Raw genomic sequence first — 24,217 nt, forward strand, 5'->3', positions numbered from 1 at the left:
ATGAGTTGTAGTAAAATTCTAAGTCTTAGAGGAAGTTTCTTCTCCAGCCTTTGGTCAGCCAGGAAACTCAAGAAAGGCTGAACTAGAAAATAATTGTAAGAACATAAGAACATGCCATACTGGGTCAGACCAAGGGTCCATCAAGCCCAGCATCCTGTTTCCAACAGAGGCCAATCCAGGCCATAAGAACCTAGCAAGTACCCAAAAACTAAGTCTATTCCATGTTACCGTTGCTAGTAATAGCAGTGGCTATTTTCTAAGTCAACTTAAATGTGTGGGCATCAAATAAAGAAATAATTATTTATTCAATAAATAGATATTTACCTGGGTAAAATGGCCTACTTGAAAGTTTCTCTCCTCAGTTTGGCTCGAAAAAGGAATGGGCTTTCAAATCATGCATTATTTTATCTGGGTTTAAAAGAGGAGTCCCCAGGAGTGATAATTTCAATAGTATACATTCTCTTTTGTCGTTGATCAGCAGGTGCATAGTATAAATACCATTTGTACACATATACGTGCAGCTAATTTTCAAAGGTAAACTTCCCTGATCTCTTACAGCTAGATGGGCTATTCAAATTGCCAAAAACCAGAGTGGGATTTAAACAACCAAACTGTAATAACTCTGGTCAAAATCATCAGAGCTTATAGGCAAGGTGTCAGCAAGTCTGACGGCGTATCATGCACTAACGTGCTAAGACCGCCCAGCCCTATCAATCATCCATCTTCATAAAAATAATTTTTTGAAAGCAATTAAAAACACAAACAGTCCAAGTGTTATCAAATAGCGAACCCAACAACACAGCCGGTGTTTCGCTGAAAAGCTTCCTCAGGGGTGATTTCAAATTGCAATTCCACTGTGACTGTAAACTAGAAGGACTAACAATGAATTACAAAACCCATATTTTCAAAATGCAAGATAAAAAACAGTACTTATCTTGGAGCTGGAAATCCATTCATGATGGGGCATAAAGCCTCAATGAAGTTTCAAGGAGACTTACTGAAGCCACAGGCGCAGTCCTCATACAGCACACTAGAAGAACATCATAGGTGCTCCACCTGTGATAATCAAAAAAATGTAATAGTAATGATGACATGAGGTATAACATCACCCTAGACAAACACTGAAATCTATCTCGGCATTCACTCCTGATGGTGCAACTGATTTCAATTTAAATTTCCACCTTTATTCAAGTTTCAACAGTTCATGGTTTGAATCCCCACCTCGCCACTGGGCAACTAGTTGATCTATGTCACAAAACCTTAGATCATCAAATACATAAGATTTTTTGTCACAATGTGCTACCAAAGGTTCATTAGAGTGGTGATGTAATAGGTTTGATCATACGGGTTTTTACTGCCCACTTGGTCTTACCCACATAAATCATCTCACAGGGACATTTAACAAGATAAACAACATATGAAGATTGACATGAAGTATATTTCAATTTAATGACCAAATTATTAGCAGATACTATGCTAGTATGCATTGACACATGTATACCGAGCAATGTCTACAAGGTTGATGGCTACCTTCAGAAGGCTTCGTAAGTGCAGAGGTTTTGTGTTATAAACTGGTTGACCATTGGCGAGGTGGGGATTTGAACCATGAGCTGTTGAAACTCGAACAAAGGTGGATCTTTAAATTGCAATCGGTTGCACCATCAGGCCTGAATGCCGAAATAAATTTTAGTGTTTTTCTAGGGTGATGTTATACATCATGTCATCATTACTTTTTTTTATACATCATGTCATCACATTTTTTTTTTATTATCGCAAGTGGAGCACCTATGGCGTTCTTTTAATGCACTATGGGCCAGATTTTAAAAGCCTTACACGTGTGTGTGTGTGTGTGTGGGGGGGGGGGGGGGTTACGCGCGTCGGGCCTATTTTAAAAAGGCCTGGTGACGATCGTAAAGCCCCAGAACACGTGTAAGTCCCGGGGTTTGCAAAAAGGGGTGGTCCGGGGGGGTTAGAGTAGGGCTGGGGGGGGGAAGGTTAGGGAAAGGGGTGGGAAGGTCAGGCTAGGGGGAACTGGGGAAGGCAGCGCAGCTTGGTGCATGCAAGGTTCACAATTGTGCACCCCCTTGTGCGCTGACCCCCGATTTTATAACATGCGCATGCATGTTATAAAATCGGGCGTACGTGTGCACGCCGGCTAGTATGCGCACATGTACGCCCACGCGCACCTTTTAAAATCTACCCCTAAATGAGGACTGTGCCTGTGGCTTTAGTGAGTCTCCTTGAAATTTCGTCGAGGCTTTATGTCCCATCATGAACGGTATTTCTGACTCCAAGATAAGTACTGTTTTTTTATCTTGTATTTTGAAAATATGGGTTTTGTAATTCATTGGTATACTTTCTAGCTTTAAGTCACAGTGGATTTGCAATTTGAAATTACCCCGAGGAAGCTTTTCAGTGAAACACCGGCAGTGTTGTTGGGTTTGCTATTTGATAACACTTGGACTGTTTGCGTTTTTAATTGCTTTCAAAAAATTATTTTTATGTAGGTGGATGATTGATAGGTCTGGGCAGTCTTAGCACATTAGTGCATGACATGCTGCCAGGCTTGCTAACACCTTGTCTATAAGCTGTGCTGATTTTGACCAAAGTTATTACAGTTTGGTTGTTTAAATCCCACTCCCTGGTTTTTGGTTGTTTCACTTTATTTTGGGATTGTTTGGACTCTCTTTCTTGTCATGGCTATTCAAAATTGCCCCATGTTCCATAGAGAACACTGGAGAATTTGAACAAAACATGGTTTTCTTGCACAAAAAATAATACAAACCTGTAATGAATATCAGTTGGTGTTCAAATAATACAAGGTGCAGGTTTTTCGGCATGGAGAAATGATAAAGTTATATAAAATCATGAGTGGTGTTGAACAAATTAATAAGGAGTAGTTATATATTTAACCTTTCAAATATCATTAGCACTAAGGGATGCTTCATGAAACTGGTAGCAGATTTAAAACAAATTTATGGGCCGATACAGTAAAGTCCGCGGGAGAGCGGATGAACGCCTGCTCTCCCGGCGCGTGCACCGGCCCTTCGCCGCTGCGCGCGATTCTGTATTTAAATTAAGTGACGCGGTAAAAACGGGGAAAAGGAGGCACTAGGGACATTATTTATTTATAGACTTTTCTTTGCTGACATTCGTGAGGCACATCATACCGGCTTACATTGAAGCATCGTAAAAACATTCTGAGATTATATATAATAACATAAAAGAACTAAATAGCTATGGAGGAAAAAGGTAGAAAGAAAGAAAGAAAGAGAAACTTTGTACAAACTAAGAAAACTTTATCTTTAACAATGAGAAAGTGGTATAGGGGTTATGAAGTGCAGCAAAGTTCCAGGGGAGGAGGGTGGAGGAGGGGGGGAGGGCAGGTAGTGGAGATTCTTAGAAAGGTCCATATAGGAGACGTCTACGTATTGGTTGAGTCAGAGGTGCTAGGGACACTAGCGCGTCCCTAGCGCCTCCTTTTTGACAGGAGCGGCGGCTGTCAGCGGGTTTGACAGCTGACGCTCAATTTTGCCGGCGGTTCTCGAGCCCGCTGACAGCCACAGGCTCGGAAACCGGACGCTGGCAAAATTGATATTAAGTCGGAGGGTGCACAGAAAAGCAGTTTTTACTGCTTTTCTGTGCACTTTCCTGGCGCCGGAAGAAATTAGCGCCCACCTTTGGGTCAGCGCTAATTTCTGAAAGTAAAATGTGTAGCTTGGCTGCACATTTTACTTTCTGTATCCCGCGCGCATACCTAATAGGGCCATCAATATGCATTTGCATGTTGAGGGCGCTATTAGGTGCCACTGGTTGGACGTGCGTTTTCCTCCCCTTACTGAACAAGGGGTAAGGGAAAACGCGCGTCCAAGAGCAGGCTAACAGTGCGCTCCGTTGGAGCGCACTGTACTGTATCGGCCTGTTAATAAATATTTTTCCATCAGTACACAATTTAGGGATGTGCAAGGAAAAGCCTTTTGTTTTATCATTTCATTTTGAGTTTTTCACTTTTCAAAATTGTGTTTTAGTATATGCTAAACATTTTAGCACATGCGAAGACCATGTAACATACACTAGTTTTAGTGCATGCTAAATAAACAAAACCCAAAAAATGGGTGTTTTTCTCTTTTGGAAATGACATAAAATGAAAGAAATGTTGTTATTTTGATGTCGTTTCAAAACAAAAGCACAGTCCTAGCATAATTAAGCTGTGGAATTTGTTTCCGAAGGATGTAGCAAGGCTAATAATATAGATGGGTTCAAAAGAGATTTAAACAAGTTTTTGAAAGACAGGTACATTAACAGTTATTACCCAGGTAGACATGAGGATTGTCACTTTTTATTTCTAGAAGTAAGCATCAGGGAATGGATCTCCCCATTGGAATCAGCTAGGTACTTCACAATGATCTGGATTGGCCATTGTTGGAGACAGAATGCTGGTCTCAGTGGATCATTGATCTGACCCAACATTTATTCCTTTTTCTTGCATCCCTCTCTATATAGATTGATAGATAAAAAATTGTCCATGACATTGATATATTTTTCTAGCTGTTTGCACTAACTCATTTCATCCCAAACATTCACTCACAGTATTGTCTTTTTCTTTCTTGCTCAGAAAACAGACAAGTACAGTAACTACCCAGTTTACCACACCGTTTACGAGACGTTTGAGTTGGTAGAGCTGTTTTATGACCCTTCATTTAAGAAACAGCTTGCTGTTGCTCAAGTACGAGGGGGACTAGTTTATGAACTTGCCAACTCCAGAATTATCCCATTCAATTGTGAGGATTATGGAGAAGCCTTAAACAATTATGCTGATAGCATCTACAATTTGGCCAAGAAATATGAGCCACAGCTTGAGAATTACGATGTGTCATTTGGTGAGTAGCAGCTGTGCATCTGTCTGTTAATCATGCCTAGCATGTTCACTGGTGGAAAATTACATGGAAAGATGAGAACAAATTACTTTTCCAAAAAATGGTGTATAGCCTCAGTGATCTCAAATTGCAATACACATTTTATGCTTAATTAAGTCTCTTTGAGATTAACTCTGTAGTTCGTCAGGTATATACTTTTGAAAATTGCCCTCATAATGTAATGATGGGTTTTTTTTGTATTATATCATACTCTTTGTTTATTCACTGCTTGACTATATTACACAGTATTTCATAATTCCCATTCCTTTCCGTGTGTCATAATAATTTATTAAAATGTCTGAATATTTTTGCAGCAAAGTAATATTAAAGTAAGCAATGTTTTTCAGAAAGAATCAGAATGGATTAAGTAGCCCTTAATAAATAAAGCCAAATTGCTTACCTATAACAGGTATTCTCTGAAGTCAGCAGTTCATAGGCTTCAACGGGGTAGGCCACCCGGGCTCTAAATCTACCAACTTTTCTTTCTGCTGCAGATTTTTCAGCTGTCCCTGGAACAGCTAACACTGGTACCGTGCAGCTCTCTGTGAGTTTGAGCTGTGTAGGTGCCTTTACTCTCATGCTGATCAGGCGAGATGGAGGCTGTGAGATCAGCAGGAGAGCAGAGTGGTGCTGTGTGGTGACTGTGTTAGCTGACAGAGGCTGAAGTGGTGGGGTAAGCTAGCAGGGTTTGAAGGAGGAAGGAGACAGGTTGGGGAGGGATGGGGGGGGGGGTTGGAGGCAGGCTGAAGAGAGTGGAGGCAGATTTTCCAGGAGGGTTGGAGGCAGGAGGCAAGCTTATTGAGGATGGATTTGGAGTCAGCAGGAAGGCTGAAGGGTGTGGAGGTAAGTAGGTTGGCTGGCCTGTGTGGTGGGAATAGCTGATTAAGGACAGGCTGGCTGGGCGCTGGGATGTCAGTGGTTGTTTGTGAAGCCAGGCTAGTTGGCTGGGGAGAATAGCTGATTAGAGTGGTAGGTTTGTAAACTGGTGAGGACAAAAGGTGGCTGGTTATATGTTTTAGAGAGGGTATGGAAATTGGGGAGTGACAGAGAAAGAGGCCAGAGAGGGAGTGGAAATTTGAGAAGGAGCAGGACCAGGGTTGAGGTAGAACACCTTCTCCCTCCCCCAAATCCAGATTTACCCTCAATACTAGATTATGCCCCTCAGATGCTGGAATCTCTCTCCCTCCTATTTTCCATTCCCAGATTTTTCATCCTTGGCATCAACTATTCATCTCTCTCTCCTTTCCCCATACCTGGTCCTCTCACCTCTTCTCTCTCCTCTCCTTGTTCTCACCCTATCCCCGCTACCCCAACTCCATACCCCACCCATGTTTTTTTGTTGGGGACAGGGGAGTAGAAAGAGGGGGAAGCTGTACTTTGGGTCAGGTGGGTAAAGAGAGTGGTGGTGGGGGGGGGGGCGGATTGGGACAAACTGGTACTAGGCAAGGGGGGAGCAAACTAGCACAAGGGATGGGACAGCCTGTGTTATGTTGGGGCTGCTGAGCCCCAGTATTGGTATGCTAGAGTGTATCAATCTATAGAAGCCTTGTTTGTTATATTTTCCCAATAGGATGTATATATTAGTATTTTGTGGGACCACTGCAGTATTTGCAGTGTTGCTTTTTCGTAAGTGTTACTATTGTTTTGAGTCCTGGAAGTTAGCAGTACTGCGGTATGGCAGATTTACTTCATATGTGCTGAGTTTTTGTTTTATTTCACAATGTACCAGGTAGTGAAGGGAGCTTGTGTTGTTATTACTGAGATTACACCAGAATTTGAGGGATTTTTTTTTGTACGGTGAGTTGTGAGGAAATGTTCTGCTTCTGTTCTGCATCTATTATTTGGGAAAGGGAGGAGCATTCTGTGAACGCAGATTGTATATTTAAGTAGCTTGAGATGCAGAGATTTTATTGCATATATCATGACAAGAATGAACCAGATTCTTATTTATTTTAATAAAAGAACCTCACTCATTATCCAGAGTGGCAGGGTTTGAGCCACTGATGCCTGAGGTAGTAAGCTGGAGCTCTAGGGAGAGAGCTATCTCAGCGCAGGAAAGTCAGGGAAGCAATGGTATCATTAGCTTTCTCGGGGTTGTGGGCTGGATTACACCCAGCCAGATACCCATTGGCTAATAGGTAGACTCACCCTTTCCTCCCAGCTGTTCAGAGTTTCCAGCCAGCAGAGAGTCCCTTGCTGACACAATGTCTGCAAGCGTGGAAGGCTTTAGTCTATGAACAGGGCTGTGCAGGACTGCATTCAAGCTGAATTGGATCTCTCCTCCTACATTCCAGGGAAAGGGAAATCACATTTTGGAGTTCCTTGGTTGTTTTCCCTGCAGTCTGTGAGGCAGGAGATTTTTGGTGTGTTCTGTTTCTTCATTAAATCTCATGTCAAATGTGGTTCCTGTGTTGCATTGATTAGAACCCTGACACAGGGGTATGTACTGCTAATGCTTTGCTTAATACTTGCATTGTGCAAAATGGTTTCTTTCCACGACTTGTATAGTGTAATATATACAGACAACATATTGAGGTGAGTTTGGAAATTCCTTTCAGTCAAGCAAATGATGCCCAAACACAATCAGAACTGTTTTTGTATCTTTAGGCCACATTTTCTTGGTCTCAGACTTCCATTTGTTGGTTCTTGATGATCTACTCTCTCCATACAGAGTACAGAATGGTTGCTTAATACTGACACTTCAATTACTAATTCTGTATTTGTCATTTTCTCCTTTACCACTATCTCTGTTTTTTTAGCATCAAACTTTTTAATGATTGGTCTGGGAATGAATAATTATACTCTTTGATTTACACAAAGAATGTATATAAGACAGAATGATAACTGTAAACATAAAGTAAGAAATTGATAGTGGGAACTGGGGGTGGAGCTTGGTTGATTTGCTTGGCCTCCGAGCATTTTACCAGACGCATGAGTAGATAAAGTGATTACACATAACTGGGTGAAACATATTTTGGTAAAAAGAGAAGTGATAAATGTGGAGAAAAATGATATGTTTATGAATTTTAAATGCATAAAAAATAAAAAAAAGATTCAAATAAAGGAATATGAACTATGGTTGCAATACGACCTATGATTATAAATAAGGCTGAGTACTAAATGTGATTGCATAAACCGATGATGACTATTATGATGATCATTATTATAGTGTCTATTGAATATTTGAGCATTTGAATTTGAGGGCAGGAGGAACAATTTTTTCATTTTAATAACTATTTCCCAGTCATGGTTCTCCATGAACCATGTCTGTAATTGCCACTATATTGTTCTGTGACTACATCTAGATCTTGGACTTTATTTCTCATACTATGATCATTAGTGTACATAGCTTTCTAGATGTTGCACCCTGGTTTCCCATTTCTCTATTAGTGTTTAAATCTGGATTTATCTGAATGTTTTTGCTTACTTTAGGAATTTGTTCACCCATCCCTGCTGATCCTAGTTTAAAGCCCTTCTCAGTAGTTTGCCAGTCTGTTCTGGAAGACACTGCACCCCTTCTTCGACCAGGTAAACCCTGTATCTGTTCAGCAGTTACAGAAATATCATTCAGGAAGCACAAATACTTTTGTCGACATCTATGCAGCTATTCATTCATCTTTAGAATGCGACTTTTCATACCTTGGTCTTTATCCTTGACTGGGAGGATTAGGTGCAAAGGTGGTATTTTCCTTATCTCCCAAACTGCTGTCTTCAGAGAATATATGTTACAGATGAGCAATTTCATTTTCTATGGTGACAAATGGGGTCAACAGTCACAAGTGGAACTCTTTAGCTAAGGGCTATTTTATCAGAAAAAAAGGAAAAAAGGCAATTACCAATGGGCAAAACCCACATTTTTGCTGGGACGACTACTTTTTAAATTTTATTTTTAAAAACATTTGAAAATGAGGATGACAAATCAAAATAAAAAAATGGGGCCAAAGAGGAAGAGCATTGGACTCTATCCCTTAAAAAGGCCACGAAGGATAGACAGTCCCAATCAACTATCCTGATGGGAGATCATATAAAGACAAAAATATGATGGAAATGTGTTAACTGGACTCCAAATCAGTCTTGCAAATCTCAAAGGATGCAGATCATAGATTATAGGAATGTGATTTTGTTGGAAATGAAACAGAAAATGTTCACTCTCACTTCTGTCTCTGAAGAGTCTTCAATCTTAGGGAGGAGATAAGATGGTTTTAAACAAATTTTTTGAAACAAGTCAAATGAAATAAGCAAATGAAACAAAAAAATGAATATAAACAACAGCAAAATAAAAAATGAAACAAAATGTTTCTTTTCAAGGAAAAGACAACTGCAAGAGAAAATAAATGCAGGTGGCCTGTTCCACACCCTATTTACTGCTTAAAAAAAAAAAAAAAAAATCAGATGGAAGCCGAAGCAAAGGAAACACTGAAGATAAAAACAAAGCTTAAAGAGCATGACTATGGAACAAAGCAGGAAAGAAAGCAGAGTTGCTTACCTGTAACAGGTGTTCTCACAGGACAGCAGGATGGTAGTCCTCACATATGGGTGACGTCAGTGGATGGAAAGCTTTTCTGTCAAAGTTTCTATAAAGCTTTGACTGACACTGGCACACTGAGCATGCTCAGCCTGCAATTATCCCTGTGACCACAGGTTTTTCCCCTTCAGTCTCGTCTTATAGCAAAAAGCGCAAGCGAAACTAAAATAATAATAAAATGTATATAGACCCAACTCTGCGGGGTGGCGAGTGGGTTTCGTGAGGACTAACATCCTGCTGTCCTGTGAGAACACCTGTTACAGATAAGCAACACTTGCTTTCTCACAGGACAAGCAAGATGGTAGTCCTCACATATGGGTGAGTACCAAGCTGAGGATGCCAGAGTGTGCACCAAATGCACCCAAAGACGTGCAAAAGGCGCAACGACAGGGGTGGAATTTGGTAAGGAGGGCATCCTGAAACCCGTAACGGGTTGGTGGAAGGATGTTGGGTAGTTAAACTGAAAAGAAGAGGAGTAGACGGACTGGCCAAACATGGAAGCATGCCGCCAGTCTTATCTAAGGGATAATGGGCTGCGAAGGTATGGAGAGAGCTCCAGGTCACAGCCTTACAAATATGTACAAGCGGCACCAGCCGAAGGTGAGCTATTGAGGCTGGTACGGCCCTAACAGAGTGTGGTTACACACGGTGTTGTAGTGAAATGCCTGCTTGTTGGTAGGAAAAAGAAATACTGACCGTCAATCAGGAGGAAAAGGTCTGTTTGCCCACTGGAACTCGCAGCTTGGCTTTTGCCCCAGAAGGAAACAGATAGGTGTAATTCTTATGGAGTGCAGTGCGATCTAGATAGAATGCAAGTGCACTTTTACAATCCAAGGAGTGGAAAATCCTCTTGCCCTGGTGAGAGAGAGGTGTTGGGAAAAAATGGGCAGAGTATATTCTGAGTAAGGTGAGATGCTGCGTCTACCTTAAGAAGGATATGAAGTTGAATACGTAAGACCACTCGGTCACAGAGGAACGCAGGGTCGGGTGAGTATGTAACAAGGTGTGGAACTCACTGACCCTCCCCTGTTGGCAGAAGTGATGACTACGAGGGAAATAATTTCCCATGCCAGACTGTTAAGTGAGAGGTTTGGAAAGGCTCGAACGGGGAACATATGAGTGTTCTAAGCACTAAATGTAGGCCCCATTCCGTAATCAGTAAGCTGGTTCCGTAACCATTCCGTAACCAGTAAGCTGACTCAGAAGGGGTTGAACCGTTAATCGGGTATCCCCACTCCCAAGTGGAACGCCATTTGGAACCGAGCTGTACCCATGTGGAGGATGTCTGGGGAGCAGAATCCGAGGGAGTAAGAGAAAAGAGTGGTGTAGAAAAAAGGGGGTAATACCCTTTTGTATGTGCCATGTGGTAAATCATGCCATTTTGAATGGTAAGATTTATGTGTGGAAGGGTTTTGTGACGCTACCAGTACCTGAGAACATCAGTGAGTTCATGATATGAGACTGATCTGTGAGAAGGCGAATTGGTTACTGGTGTGATAGAGAAGTATGGGTAAGCATACTTGTCCCGACCAGGACGTGGGTCTGAGAAATAGTGAACCCTGTCCCGGTGCAGCATAATAAGAGTGCAGGCTATGAGAGGCATCGAAAGATACACATATAAGAGGCCTTTGTTGCAGCAAGGGCGTCCAAGGGAACGCATTTGAGACATGTGTAGGGAGTAGAATCTGTCCACCGTATGGTTCGATACAGATGCAGAGGGCAAGGTCAGTTGACCTCAGCGCTAGAAGATTTTTCTCGCTACACATTTAGTCCGAGACCATCCGAGAGGATGGAAACCTGTATGGAGAAGGTCTGCTAGTGCGTTCAGTAAGTCTGTTAGATAAGTGGCCTGGGGATTCATGGAGTGAGCAAGGGCCAAGGGTAGAGCTGCGCAGCTTCCTAGCAGAGCAGCTAAGAGGTTGTGCGTGCTTATGTGTTGGAAATACCACATTGTCACTAGGCTGTCTGTCTGTATGCACAAAGGTTTGTTGCAGAGGCAGTATTCTAAGGCACAAAGGCATAACTCATGGCTCGAAGCTCCAGGAAGTTGATGTGAAACTCTGCATGGAGCGGAATAGATGCATATTGGGTTGAGAAGATGTTAGTTCGAACTCTGCAACCCTGAGTAAATGCGAGCATGAGCAGGACCAGCCGAGGATTTGATTCTAGATCTGCAATATGGATCAGGGGCGAAAGCGGTTAAACAGCTTAGATCCACTGATAACTGAAATGTCACTGAATCTTACTCATAGCAAATCTGGACCTATGAGTAAAGTGCATGGTGAAAAAATCCCGTGGCTGAGCAATGAAAGAATTGAGGGGCTGAGGTTATGTTGTATGCGCACAGAGATGTATAGGAATTTGTCAGAATGTCTGCGCGGTTGTTGGACAGGAAGTTCGTTGTGACTGTGGTGTCCAGAAGTGTTCTATATGGGATTTATGGTAGTTAACAGCAATCCCAGGTAGTAGATTTATAGTGAGTCGTGAAGAAGATAGAGCTCCTTGCTTGGATTGACTGTTATGCAGCTGTCCATGCAAGGAAAAGCGTGAATGATGTTTTACTCAGTAGAGAAACAGCAGTCACTGCTAGTGATTTAATGAAATACCCAAGTTGCCGAAGCTGGAGCAACCGGCAGAGATTGGGATTGTAATATTGTTTACTCACCATGAAGCACATAGAAAGATTAGAGGAGAGAGACAACCTACTTACTACGGTATGGACGTATGGTGACGAGAGACACTATTTAACCTGTGCCTTCTGAAGAAAGTTGATATTTCTGAGGTCCAAGATGGGCAGAGAGCAACTACTTTCTGTTGAAAGAAAGAATAGTGAGATTAAAATTCCCCCCCCTGCACTTTGTAGCATCTGGGAGACTGTACCCTGAACCTTGGTACCAAGTGGGGTGGCCGCTCTGATATCCGGCAAGTTGAGAGACCAGAAGGTGTCCAACTGGCAGGGTTGATGTAATCTGGATATCATGTAATCTCCCACGGGAGCGTGAGCGGTAAAAGTCTTACCCGCATTTCTGTGTGCTGTACAAGAAAACGCCGAGACCTGTCGCCAGGCCTCTAGGTGGATTTGCAATTGAAACAGTGTTTGCTGGATCTTGTGTCTAACAGATCAGCGAATGCATCTGGGATTTAGGTCCTTAATTAGAAACCAGAAGCCAGAGTATTAATCAGTACAGAGTCCTGTTGCTGACAATGGGAGAATGTCCTGATGCAATCCCAAATGATTGGTAGAGAGGTTCGCTTGGTATTGTGTCCGACATAGCTGGCAATAGCGATATGTGACACTAATACGGTTCTTCGAAAACAAGACGACCTAGAACCTTTTGAACCATGTGGCCCGATTTAGAGAACAGGTCTCAATGGGATTGTCGCTGAAGCGGTATTAGAGTACTTATTATCCATAGTGGATCGCAGAAGGACGAGCCGGTGAAGATCGATGGCTCCGTGGATTTCAGGAGGCATCGAGGGACAGCCTGAAGGACGTAAATGTCTGACTCAACTCTGTAACCTGGTATGGTAGCGCAGGTACAGAGGAGACAGGCTGAGCATGTCTGGCACTACCACAGTAATTTGTGGAGGGTTAGAACCCCGCACCGGTGTCGGTGGGGAATGCCTTGGGTACAGGGGAGCCATCATGACTCATGAACCCGGCCCTCTTTGCAGCGGCTCCATGTATCGTGACGCCAGTGCAGAATCCCTCGGAACTCGGTCCGGTCATTCTGTAGCACAGAGGACTGCCAGCACTGTGTGGAACAGTGGCGGTGGCAGTAGCGATGTTGCTCGGCCCGGGCATTGTCCAGCACCGAGTAGGATAGCACCGATCTCTTGGATGGCGTCGGTGGCAGACGGTCACCGTGCTGGTGACAATGAGTGCCACGATGCTCGGCCCGGTCTTTCCCCAACGCCGAGGTGGATGCCCTCGCTGTCTTGGATGGCTAATGATGGCGGACTGTCAGCATGCCTGCACTGCTCCTGGCATTATGTAGAGTCATAGGCTGATACGGGGCTTTAGTTAAGAACCCAAAGCATGGAGCACTGTGTTTAGGTGAGGGCATTGTGTGTAGGTGCTATGTCAGTATTGCCAGTATCGATGGCGGCATTGAAGCGGCCTTGAGGGTATCGTCAAAAATATAGATGAAAGTCGATGGCCCGGGCAGAGCAATGACAACAGTGACGGCATCGGCGTATCGATGGAAACGATGTGGCATCGAAGAATCGAATAGACATCGATGGCATCAGGAAATTGATACTGGCATTGACGGCCGCATCGATAGGAGCGACGAGGATACCGATGGAAATGATGTGGGCGCCAATGGCATCGATGGAATTGATGGCACTGACCTGGGCATCAAAGTCACTGACGACACCAAGGTATGCATCGATGGCATCTACCCGGGCATGGATGACATCAATGGAAAAATCAGCGCCATGGATTAAAACATTGATGGCACTGAAAGAATTGATGCGGGGATCGATGGCATCGATGGACCGCGGGGTGTGGGGTATTGATGGCATCGGAGAAGGCAGGATGGCCTGGATGGGGGTAGTGATGGGGGCATCGACTGCACAAAGGTACTGAGGTAATCGATGGAGGCATGGATTCGACATAGGCCCTGGCAGCAACGGTAACCGTGGAAGTCCCTATCCCACTAGCACGCTAATAACCAGGCAGAGGGTCACAGGAGGAGACTTCCAGGCTATGTGGGGCTAACTGTGAAAACATAGGGAGAGAGAAGGCCGCAATTCGGTTGGTAGGCCAGGGAAACCGTAGTGAGGTGACAGGAACTGACCGAAAAACAGGCATAGTACTCACCGAGCGTCGATTAATGTACGCGAAGGGAGACCCGTGCATGGAAAAAGCGTTTGTGAAGTAAAAGTTTAAGTGTTTCCGTAAGGAAAAATTGTAAGAATTTCTCAGAGAGCGCCTAACAGCTATGCTTACTGCAGAGCGGAAAAAAGAAGACTGAGGGGAGACACCTGTGCTCTCAGAGATAATTGCAGGCTGAGCATGCTCAGTGCACTCAGTGTGCCAGTTTCAGGCAAAGCTTTATAGAAACTTTCACAGAAAATTTTTCCATAACAGGGCTCAGACCACTGATGTCACCCATATGTGAGGACTACCATCCTGCTTGTCCTGTGAGAATAACAATATTCTTGGCCAAAGCCAGAAATATGAAATAGCACAAATGCTGAAGAAACCACAGAGTTTACTGGAAAAAAGTCAGACTAGTTCAGCTGAGTAAAGGAAATAGAGCAGTTGAGAAGCTGCAGCACTGCAGGAAGTCTTGTGCATGAGAAGTCTTTAATCTTTAGCAAAATTTATCCCACTCTGTGATCACATAATCTGCTCATGTTTGGTTAACCTGTTCTTTATTATTTATTCTAAACATCTGATATTCCATCTTTTTCCAAAAAATGATCTCAAGGTGGATTATAATCAAATTAGAATTAATCATTAGGTACAATAACTTTCAGTTGTAGGGTCATATATAGTCAACTGTAAATCAAGTGTCAAGTCTTAAAGGGCCAGATTTTAAAAGCCCTGCACATGTAAATCTGGCTGGATTTACGCGCGCAGGGGGATACGCGCACCAAGCCTATTTTGTATAGGCCCGGCGACATGCACAAGCCCCGGGATGCGCGTATGTCCCGGGGCTTTGAAAAAGGAGCGGGAAGGGGGCAGGAGTGTGGGCGGGGTGCCGGTCCAGGAGCGGTCCTGGGATGGGACCGGGGTTTCCGGCACAGCAGCCGTGCCAGAAGATCGCGCGCCAGCAGCCGGCCGGTGTGCGCAATAAGAAAATAAAGGTAGGGGGGATTTAGGTAGGGCTGGGGGGCGGAAGGAAAGATTTTGGAGCGGCCTTGGAGGGAACAGGGAAAGCCATCGGGGCTCCCCTAGGGCTCGGCGTGCGCAAGGTGCACAAGGGTGCACCCCCTTGCGTGCACATGTTATAAAATCGGGCATAGATTTGTACTAGCCGGGTTGTGCGCACAAATCTACGCCCGCGCGTATGTCTTAAAATCTGGCCCAAAGGTTTTCTTCTTCTTTAATCAGCAATTTAGAGAAAGGTCTGGTTGAACAGCCAAGCCATTGCTTTTTTTCAGAAAGAGAGATAGGTGAAGGGGTAGTAGAATCTTGTTACAGATTTTAGGTGCACTGACATCATGTACTGGTCAGTTTGCAAAAGAAAGGGAGGGGGCATAGAGAAAGGCCATTTCAGAGGATTGAAGTTCCCTGGAGAGGGGGCGGGGGGGGGGGGGAGCAGGGGTGAGGAGGCAAAAAGGGAGAGATATCTAGGGGGCCTATTTCTTCACATTTAAAGCAAAGCAGAGGGTTTTGAATTTTAGCTTGGTTTTGACTAGAAGACAGTGTAGCGGGTGGATGGGCTTTATGTACAGCTCTGGAGACAGCACCTTGAATACTGTGTACAATTCTGATCGCCGCATCTCGAAAAAGATATAGTTGCGATGGAGAAGGCACAGAGAAGGGCGACCAAAATGATAAAGGGGAAGGAACAGCTCCCCTATGAGGAAAGGCTGAAGAGGTTAGGGCTATTCAGCTTGGAGAAGAGACGGCCGAGGGGGGATATGATAGAGGTCTTTAAGATCATGAGAGGTCTTGAACGAGTAGATGTGAATCTGTTATTTACACTTTCGAATAATAGAAGAACTAGGGGGGCATTCCATGAAGTTAGCAAGTAGCACATTTAAGACTAATCGGAGAAAATTCTTTTTCACTCAACGCACAATAAAGCTCTGGAATTTGTTGCCAAAGGATGTGGTTAGTGCAGTTAGTGTAGTTGGGTTCAAAAAAGGTTCGGATAAGTTCTTGGAGGAGAAGTCCATTAATGGCTATTAATCAATTTTACTTGGGGAATAGCCACTGCTATTAATTTCATCAGTAGCATGGGATCTTCTTGTTTTGGTAGTTGCCAGGTTCTTGTGGCCTGGTTTGGCCTCTGTTGGAAACAGGATGCTGGGCTTGATGGACCCTTGGTCTGACCCAGCATGACAATTTCTTATGTTCTTCCTGGTAGATCTGCATTTAAAGATAGGTCTTTGAGATATAGAAGTGTGGTTAACTCCATAAATGATTGACAGTTGGGACCAGTGAGCCTTCTGGAATGAAGCAGGGCAACACCAGCAAGGATAGCCAATGTGAGCCCAGAGAAGAGTAGGCTTGGTGCAGGTCATATATCAGACACAATATTAATGCAGGTAGGCCTTCACCTCTATAGTTTAAGAAAGATTGCAGTTCTTTTCTGTGATATCTTAATCTTATGGGACATCAAGGTAACTTTGTAGACCTTGCAGAAGCAGCCAGCCTCTAGTGAATGCAGCTCTACTGAAACATCTATAATACACATCTTTGTTGTTAAGTGTGCTGAATCAGAAAGGGATACTTCATGTGTGCTCCTTATCTTTCTATGCAATGCTTTTATTAACCCCATATATACCTATCCAAGTTATATCTACCTGTTCATTGTAAGACATTTACTTGTAAATGTGATTGTTCTGTTATAATGTAAACCGAGTTGATCAATAATTCTGTTATTGGAAAGTCGGTATATAAAAATGCTAAATAAATAAATAAATAAATATTAAAGGGGACACAAAAGATTTTTCCTTATATACACTAAATCCTAGCTTGTGGCTTGGCTGCACTCATGTCTTTAGCCTTTAGGGGAAGGGAATGGAAAATGTGTACTTATACCTCTGATTTTTGGTCTCTCTTACTGCTTGGTCTTTCAGGGGGTAGAAGGTATAGACAACAGAACCAAATAAATGTGCTGCTGTAAGGGTAGATAAGAGAAGGATAACAACTACTGGTCAAACCTGCATGAAAGGCAACATGCATTGCTATGTGTGGGTCAGAGAGTTATGGCTATAGGATGTTCTTAAAAGGACTTTACTGTTGTAGGATATAAACCATAGCATGTAGGATATTGACAGACACACACCCAAATTTAATTATAAAAATTAAACTTTTATCAAAATATTTTAACTTTTAAAATAATATGAAACTATTTACAAATTAAAAAAAAAATTAGGATAGCAGTGGGCTAAACTAGGGATAAACTATGTACATAAAACAAAAATGGCTCTGGGACCTAGGGAGGCCAAATCCAAAAGGCTGATGGTGACTGTGATGGCCTTATGCCCATCAGCTCAAGAGCAGCCATGTAGCTCTCATGAACCTCGACTAGTTACTCTACCACTGCAACCAGCCTCCTGAGGTCAGATATGACCCCTCACAACTCCTCCATCATCATCTGAATACCCTTACCAAAAGCCTCCTATGAGACTGACTCCTGACCTGGAACAGATGTTCTGGCCACTGAGGCAGGCTCAGCAACGGATAGCAAAAGGGGTCTAGAAAGGTCTTTGCCTCCCTCAGCCAACAATGGTTGGCCAGCCTGAGGACCTTTGTCCCTAGGTCCCAGGGTAGAACAGAAAGGAAGCCCTACTGGGTGGAGAGAGGGTTTGTCTACAGTTGCAGGTCCAGGACCTCCCATTAAAGAGGAGGGGCTAGACAGCCACCACTGGATGCCCTGCTGGTGGTGGTGCTGATTGTTCATCCCCAGTGGTGGCATTAGCTGCAGCACCTTCAGGAGGGGTCATGCCCTCTTTACCATCTTCTTCCTATTCTTCCTCCTTAGACGGTGACAAGGTGGTGTAATCTGTGAAGAGAACAAAAACTGTGTGTCATTTCATGTTCTTATATGCTCCTGATTTTGATGTGCATGATCATATAGGCAGACAGAGGGCATTCCTTTTCTGGGAGAGGTGTAGGTGAACAGTAATGGTTCTAGCTGCAGAACATCTATGTTGAAAGGTGGTGGCATAGCCATATTAGTTTTTGAATTATGGAAGAATCAGTTCAGTACTAATTTATTACATGGTGCCAAGCTAGTGATATGGGCTCAGAGGTAGACTCTTCTGTGTCAGGGTAGTTAATGTTGAGGTGTGGTCTACATAGTGAGTTGCCAAGGGCCATGAAGCAGCATTTAGTGGGTCTTTCTAAGATATGGGGCATATATTTTCCTTGGTAATAATATTAGGAGTGGGTTATAATACCCTCAACAGTTTCATACTAGGCCTGAGGATGCATTACATGTCATGTTTCCTGACCTGCTGCCCATGACAAGAGAATTGCAAAAGACAACTTTTTTAGCATGAAGGTTTGCTGAAGCTGATGGCAGAAACGGGGTCTTGCAGAATGGCAAGCCATTAGTGGGATCGGTAATGGAAGCAGAACGTAGAACTTTTTCTAATATCCCTGATGGCCATATCATGAAGTTACCTCCTTCCCCATCCCACCTTGCACACAGCCGATCCATTCTCCTCTGCTATTTTCTGTGCAGCACCCAGGCCTCCTTCTTCAGGTTCTCAATCTATACAAAGAAACAGAAGTACAAAGTTGAGTGTGCACTATTGCTGCTGGTATGATCTCCATACTGAATGTTTCTCTGTTTTCAACAGGTCTGGAATTAGTAATATGGAGGTCTATATTCAGATAGTCTGGATAGCAAAGTTAACTGGATAAATGTATCCAGCTAACTTAGAAGGCAAATTCAGTAGTGCAGCCACACAACTGAATATAGCCAGCTATCTTAAGTAGTTAGCTGGCTAAGTTTAGGACAGCTCTTTGACCCAACCAGACTTAGTCGGCTGAGTTAGCCAGTTAACTTAGCTGGTTAACTCAACTCTTCCCAGTTACGCCCCCGACTTATCTGACTAAATTCTAGCCGCCTAACTTATTAGTTGGCTAGAATTTAGCTGGATAAAGGATGAATATATCTGGGTAAGCCATTTAGACGGTTAACTTTTCAGTTATCAGTCTAAACAGCTTTTGAATATTGACCTCTTGATTCTTTGTACTCCCTTAATGCACCTAGAAACTGTGTCTTGCCAATAGGCTGGACAGAATACCAGAACAGGGACACTTCATGAACTGCCATAGTACCCATGTTCATGAGGGAGGGAGATAGCTGGCCAGTCCAGGCAGTCAGAATACTCCTTTCAGATAAATGATCATTTATAAGGGATAACTCTGGGACTACAGAGAGCACTCTGCTTTGGGGAATTACTGGAACTGTATCTCAAGGCCACATCTCTCCCTTCTGGAAAATGGACACACAAGTTCTAGAATTTGTGTGGTTTTTTTTTTTTATTTTGCACTCATTTACGCATGCTCATTATAAAGTTTGTGCACATGTGTGTGTAAGCCCATATGCATATGTTTATGGGCTCATGCACATTTTTTTTTTTTTAATTATCCTTTAGTCTTTTTTTTAATTCACATTAAATCAGTTACATGTTCCAGGGAAAGTTTTCTCTTGTAACTGGACCTTTGCTATACTTTTGAATTATATAAAACTTGAAACACATGTACATTTTTTCATGCCATTAATGGAATGTAATTCTGATACAGTATTCATACATACCTATTGCCTCTTGTCCTATCTCCATGCCACTTTGGCCACCCCTAGCAAACCCTACTCTTCCCCCTTTTGATGCCACTTACACCCCCTAACCAAGCACTATCTCTGCAACCCACAATATACTTACCCCACGTAGGTATGATGCTCCACAATTGAATTTGATTTGCAGGCCTTTCCAGGCCTGTTTTTTTGTGTGGAGATTCTTCCGTTCTCCAGTTATGGAGAAGAGCAGATACTCATCTCTCACCACCAGGGACACCAGTTGTGACACATCCCAGAGGTGGTGATATTCAACCGGTGTACTGAATGAGCCCGCCCTGGAAGAACCAGAAATTATGCATCATATGAAAACATGTCTGTACAATTGCTATGCAATGTGCACATAAAACATGTGTATTTTAAATTTTGCAAGTTTTTATATGTGCTCATCATAAAATTCATGCAAGCCCATATGTACATGTTTATGGGCTCTTGCACATTCTTTTTAAGATATCCTCAGTCTTTTCTGGATCACATTTAGAAATAATAATTTTTCTCTAACATATTAATGCAGACTTTGTGTATTTCTCTTTTTTCCTTAGAATCTCTGTTTTCTGCTATAAAAAATTTTACAGAGTCTGCTGCTAATTTTCACAGAAGACTTGCACAGCTTGACATCAACAAGTAAGCCAAAAACAATATATTGTATAATCATAGACTTCTCACTGTGCAATACTTTCCTTTATCCAGTACTTTGTATACACACACATATACAGATAAAAGTTACACCTTATAATAAAAAAAAATTTCCTGATATATAATTAACACAAATACATTAATAGATGCAAAGGCATGTATTACAATGATAATCCCATTATGATTACCCTTGGAATTTCAGTACATGCATGTCATTACAGCATGTGTTCGAACTAATAATTCCAGACATAATCACTAATAGGGAGATTTACTAAGCTGTGATAAGGCCATATCATGCATTAAGCAGTGTGTTACACATATTAAATGCTATTTATTGCACAATATTGCGTGATATTTTCAATGTATTCCCCCCTATGGTATTAAGCTTTGTATGTATTTGCATGCATACAATTTCCTAATGCATGCAAGCAGCTCATCCATAGGCAATACAATGTAAATTAAATAATGTAACTGACTTAGAAAAAAGTCTGCCCCGTTATTTTATCATGTTTCAGGGAGGTCTAGATAAACCATCATCAGAACATCAGGACACTAAAATGCCTCCTGATGCCCCAGTGTTAAAGGACCAAATGGCCCAAATCTACACCTTCCTCTCCCCCCCCGAAAAGCTAAAAAATGCCCTTGTGAGAGGGGGGGGGGAGAGAGAGATGGCGACTTTCACCCACCCCACCCATAGAGGTGGCAGCAACTCACACAAGTAAAAACATAATAATAATTTTCTAAACGTGCAACACCACCCGGCTTCCCCCAAACCCCTCCCCTATGTTTGCCACACAATCTCCGCCTGAAGCACATGCTGCTCTTCAAAACCCCCCATCACATCAACCCACCTCTTCCCCCTCTCCCCAATCCAAAAACATTCACATCCCTATAGTCTAGTGGTCCATCTTACCTCCCAACCTGAAAAAGAGCCCTGGTTGTCTGACAGGGGCAGGCAGACTCCCACCCCTAAACCCCCTCCCCAGGTATCTCCAAAATGAATCATTGGTGTTTAGTGGGGGCCCAGTGTGCCCCTCTGCTCCGGGTCCTGTTGACAACATATTTCAAAATGGCATTGACCTGAACTTTCCCCATCATGGGATGGACTTTGCCCATCATGTGATGGGCAAAGTCCAGAGACTGGGCCTAGGCCTTTAAAAGTCTGCAACTCTACATACGTTATCTGCATTATAAAATGTCCTTGTAATTTATTATATGAGGGGGACAAAAGCAGAAGACTATGTACAAGGTCAAAAGAGCATAGGATTTGCATCCAAAGAAATAAATTGGAAGCCTATATGTTAGGTCATTGTTCCAGATATCACCCTACCTTTGTAAACCTGAGATGTTCTGCCTTTAGACTGGGCATTAGCCAACTGGCAGGGAGACAATCAGGGAAAATATCTTATTTGGACGAAGAGAAACAGATCTTAATTTTGTATATTAATGACCATCTCAGTTTCAATTCTGATGCAGATAGTTTTGTTTGCTGAGATGGTTGGCACATTCTATTTATGATCATAAATTGGATTTGCAAGGTTTGTATGCTTTAGTTTGGCTAATTTTGCACTTTTTCACACATTGTCAATTACATGCACTGTGAACATGAAAGAACCTTTTGTGAAATGGTAACTAGGCTTTTTTTTTTTAATATATATTTATTTTAATTTTGATTGTATTCTTTTTTTAGATTTTATTTTTTTTTAGATCCATCATCTGTTGCCACATAGGGAAACAGAATCCCAGCTACAGGTGCATAATGTTGGGTTCCGTATTAGGCGTTACTAACCTGGAAAAGTACCATGGAGTCCTTGTGGACAATACCTTGAAAACCTGTTCGGAGTGTGGCAGCAGTCAAAAAAAGCAAATAGAATGTTAGGAATATATTAAGGTGGGAAAAAGGCATGAGGTTTCCAACAATTACAATACACTCCCTCCTCCATATGTTCAACATAATATATTGCAGACACCACACAGGTAGATCCTTTAGATCATCACATGTCGCTGTGAAGATAAAAAGAAAATCAGCAAACGCTACAGGGAAGTGCGTGAGTCTGACACAAAAGGCAAAAAAATTTAAAAAGCTATGAACATGTTGTACACTCATATCTTCCAATATAAATATTTTTCCTGAAGTACATGATGCAAAAAGGGAAAATAATAATAAAAATACAGGAAGTATCATCTGTAGCTAAGGAATGTGGTAGGGTTATGGTCAGTGCCTGCTGAGACTTGAAATGCCAAGCTTCTTAATTTTGGATCTAGTAAATAGACAAAGAATTACAATGAGTATAAGTTAAAAGATATGAGTAATGTCAGAAGGTTTAAAATGTTTATGCTTATGAAGAATTACTTTCAGCACCTATAAATTTGCAAATGCCCTGATGGGTTCTGTGTTTATAAATACTTTATTAGCTTACTTTTTTCAGCCCCAGTGTACGGGAGAATATCAGAATGACTTTTTTTTTTTTTTTTTTTACTTTTGGTCTGTTACCATTCTAGGTCACAGGAACATAAGTTTTATGGAGAAAACAAAAAAAAAAGAAAGATGTTGGTGTGATGGTCACTTATGAATTATGATTGAAAAATGTTTGATAATACACTATCCTATCTACAAAGATATACATTGTTCATTTTGTTAGAGTAAAATATTGCATTATTTTTTTGTATTCTAATTAGGAGTGTAGGTTATGAAGGGATTGTAATTGTATTTGGCCAAAATTCTGCTACAGTTCTCTTCAGAGCTTCTTTCACTCATTTTGTACTGATATGTTTCACTTGACTCTGGAAAAAAAAAATACCTAACTTTTTTAAAATTCTACTTCAGCCCAATTGCAGTACGAATCATGAACGATCAGCTGATGTTTGTGGAAAGAGCTTTTATTGATCCTCTTGGTTTACCAGGCAGAAAATTCTACAGGTAAGAATATATCTTTACTTAGACCCCTAGAGGGCATTATTCACAAGAAAAAGCTTGAGGATAAATAATTTTGAAGACACCTTAAATTAAACCCTCCACAATTTCAGCATAATGGTTGTTTTATTTGGCAAACCCTTCTTTATAAAGCTTGGTTATTCCAAATCTAAATAAATGCCATGCCCCCAACTTAAATCATATACGATATTCAATATAAAACAATAAACTTTATATAAAGCAAATTAGTTTTCTTTTAAGTTATTATAAAGATGGACCAATGTAATAACATAGGTCTTATTTTCTAAGCTTTTTTTTCCCATTGAGATATTATGGGAAGAAAGCCTTGGTAAATCAGCGCATACATTTGCTAATAAAAGTTCTTGGAATATAGTGGCTGCTAGGTTTAGTCTCAGCCTGTCTAATCAGGCTTTTAGTATAGATTGCTCTTGATATGTAAGCAAAGTCTAACCTGAAAGTCAATAAACTGAATGAATACTAAACATGACAATTTCAATTTTTTACTCAATTTATTGCCTAAAATGTAATAAAATAAAACACATAAGCGGAAAACACAATGCAAAAAATGTACTGTTTTCCAGTCACGGGATCAACCCGCGACTGGCAGCGCTCACCTCCACAAAGACCCTGGCTCAACAAAGTGGCATGGATGCCGCCATTTATTCCTGGGGAGACACCCCTTAGGGGTAAGGTTCAATCATTGTCCACATTG

The 24,217-nt window shown here is 42.1% G+C and overlaps 1 protein-coding gene across 1 annotated transcript in view; it reads left to right on the top strand.

The window, feature by feature from the left end:
- Positions 1-24,217, top strand: part of LOC115091935 (N-acetylated-alpha-linked acidic dipeptidase 2-like) — a 224,425-nt gene that overhangs the window by 180,450 nt on the left and 19,758 nt on the right. The window contains 3 exon segments of the mRNA XM_029602298.1: positions 4,616-4,880; positions 20,477-20,558; positions 23,398-23,490. Of these exon segments, the coding sequence (XP_029458158.1) occupies positions 4,616-4,880; positions 20,477-20,558; positions 23,398-23,490 (440 nt within the window).

The sequence above is a fragment of the Rhinatrema bivittatum genome, chromosome 5 (genome assembly GCF_901001135.1).
Source record: "Rhinatrema bivittatum chromosome 5, aRhiBiv1.1, whole genome shotgun sequence".
Classification (NCBI taxonomy): domain Eukaryota; kingdom Metazoa; phylum Chordata; class Amphibia; order Gymnophiona; family Rhinatrematidae; genus Rhinatrema; species Rhinatrema bivittatum.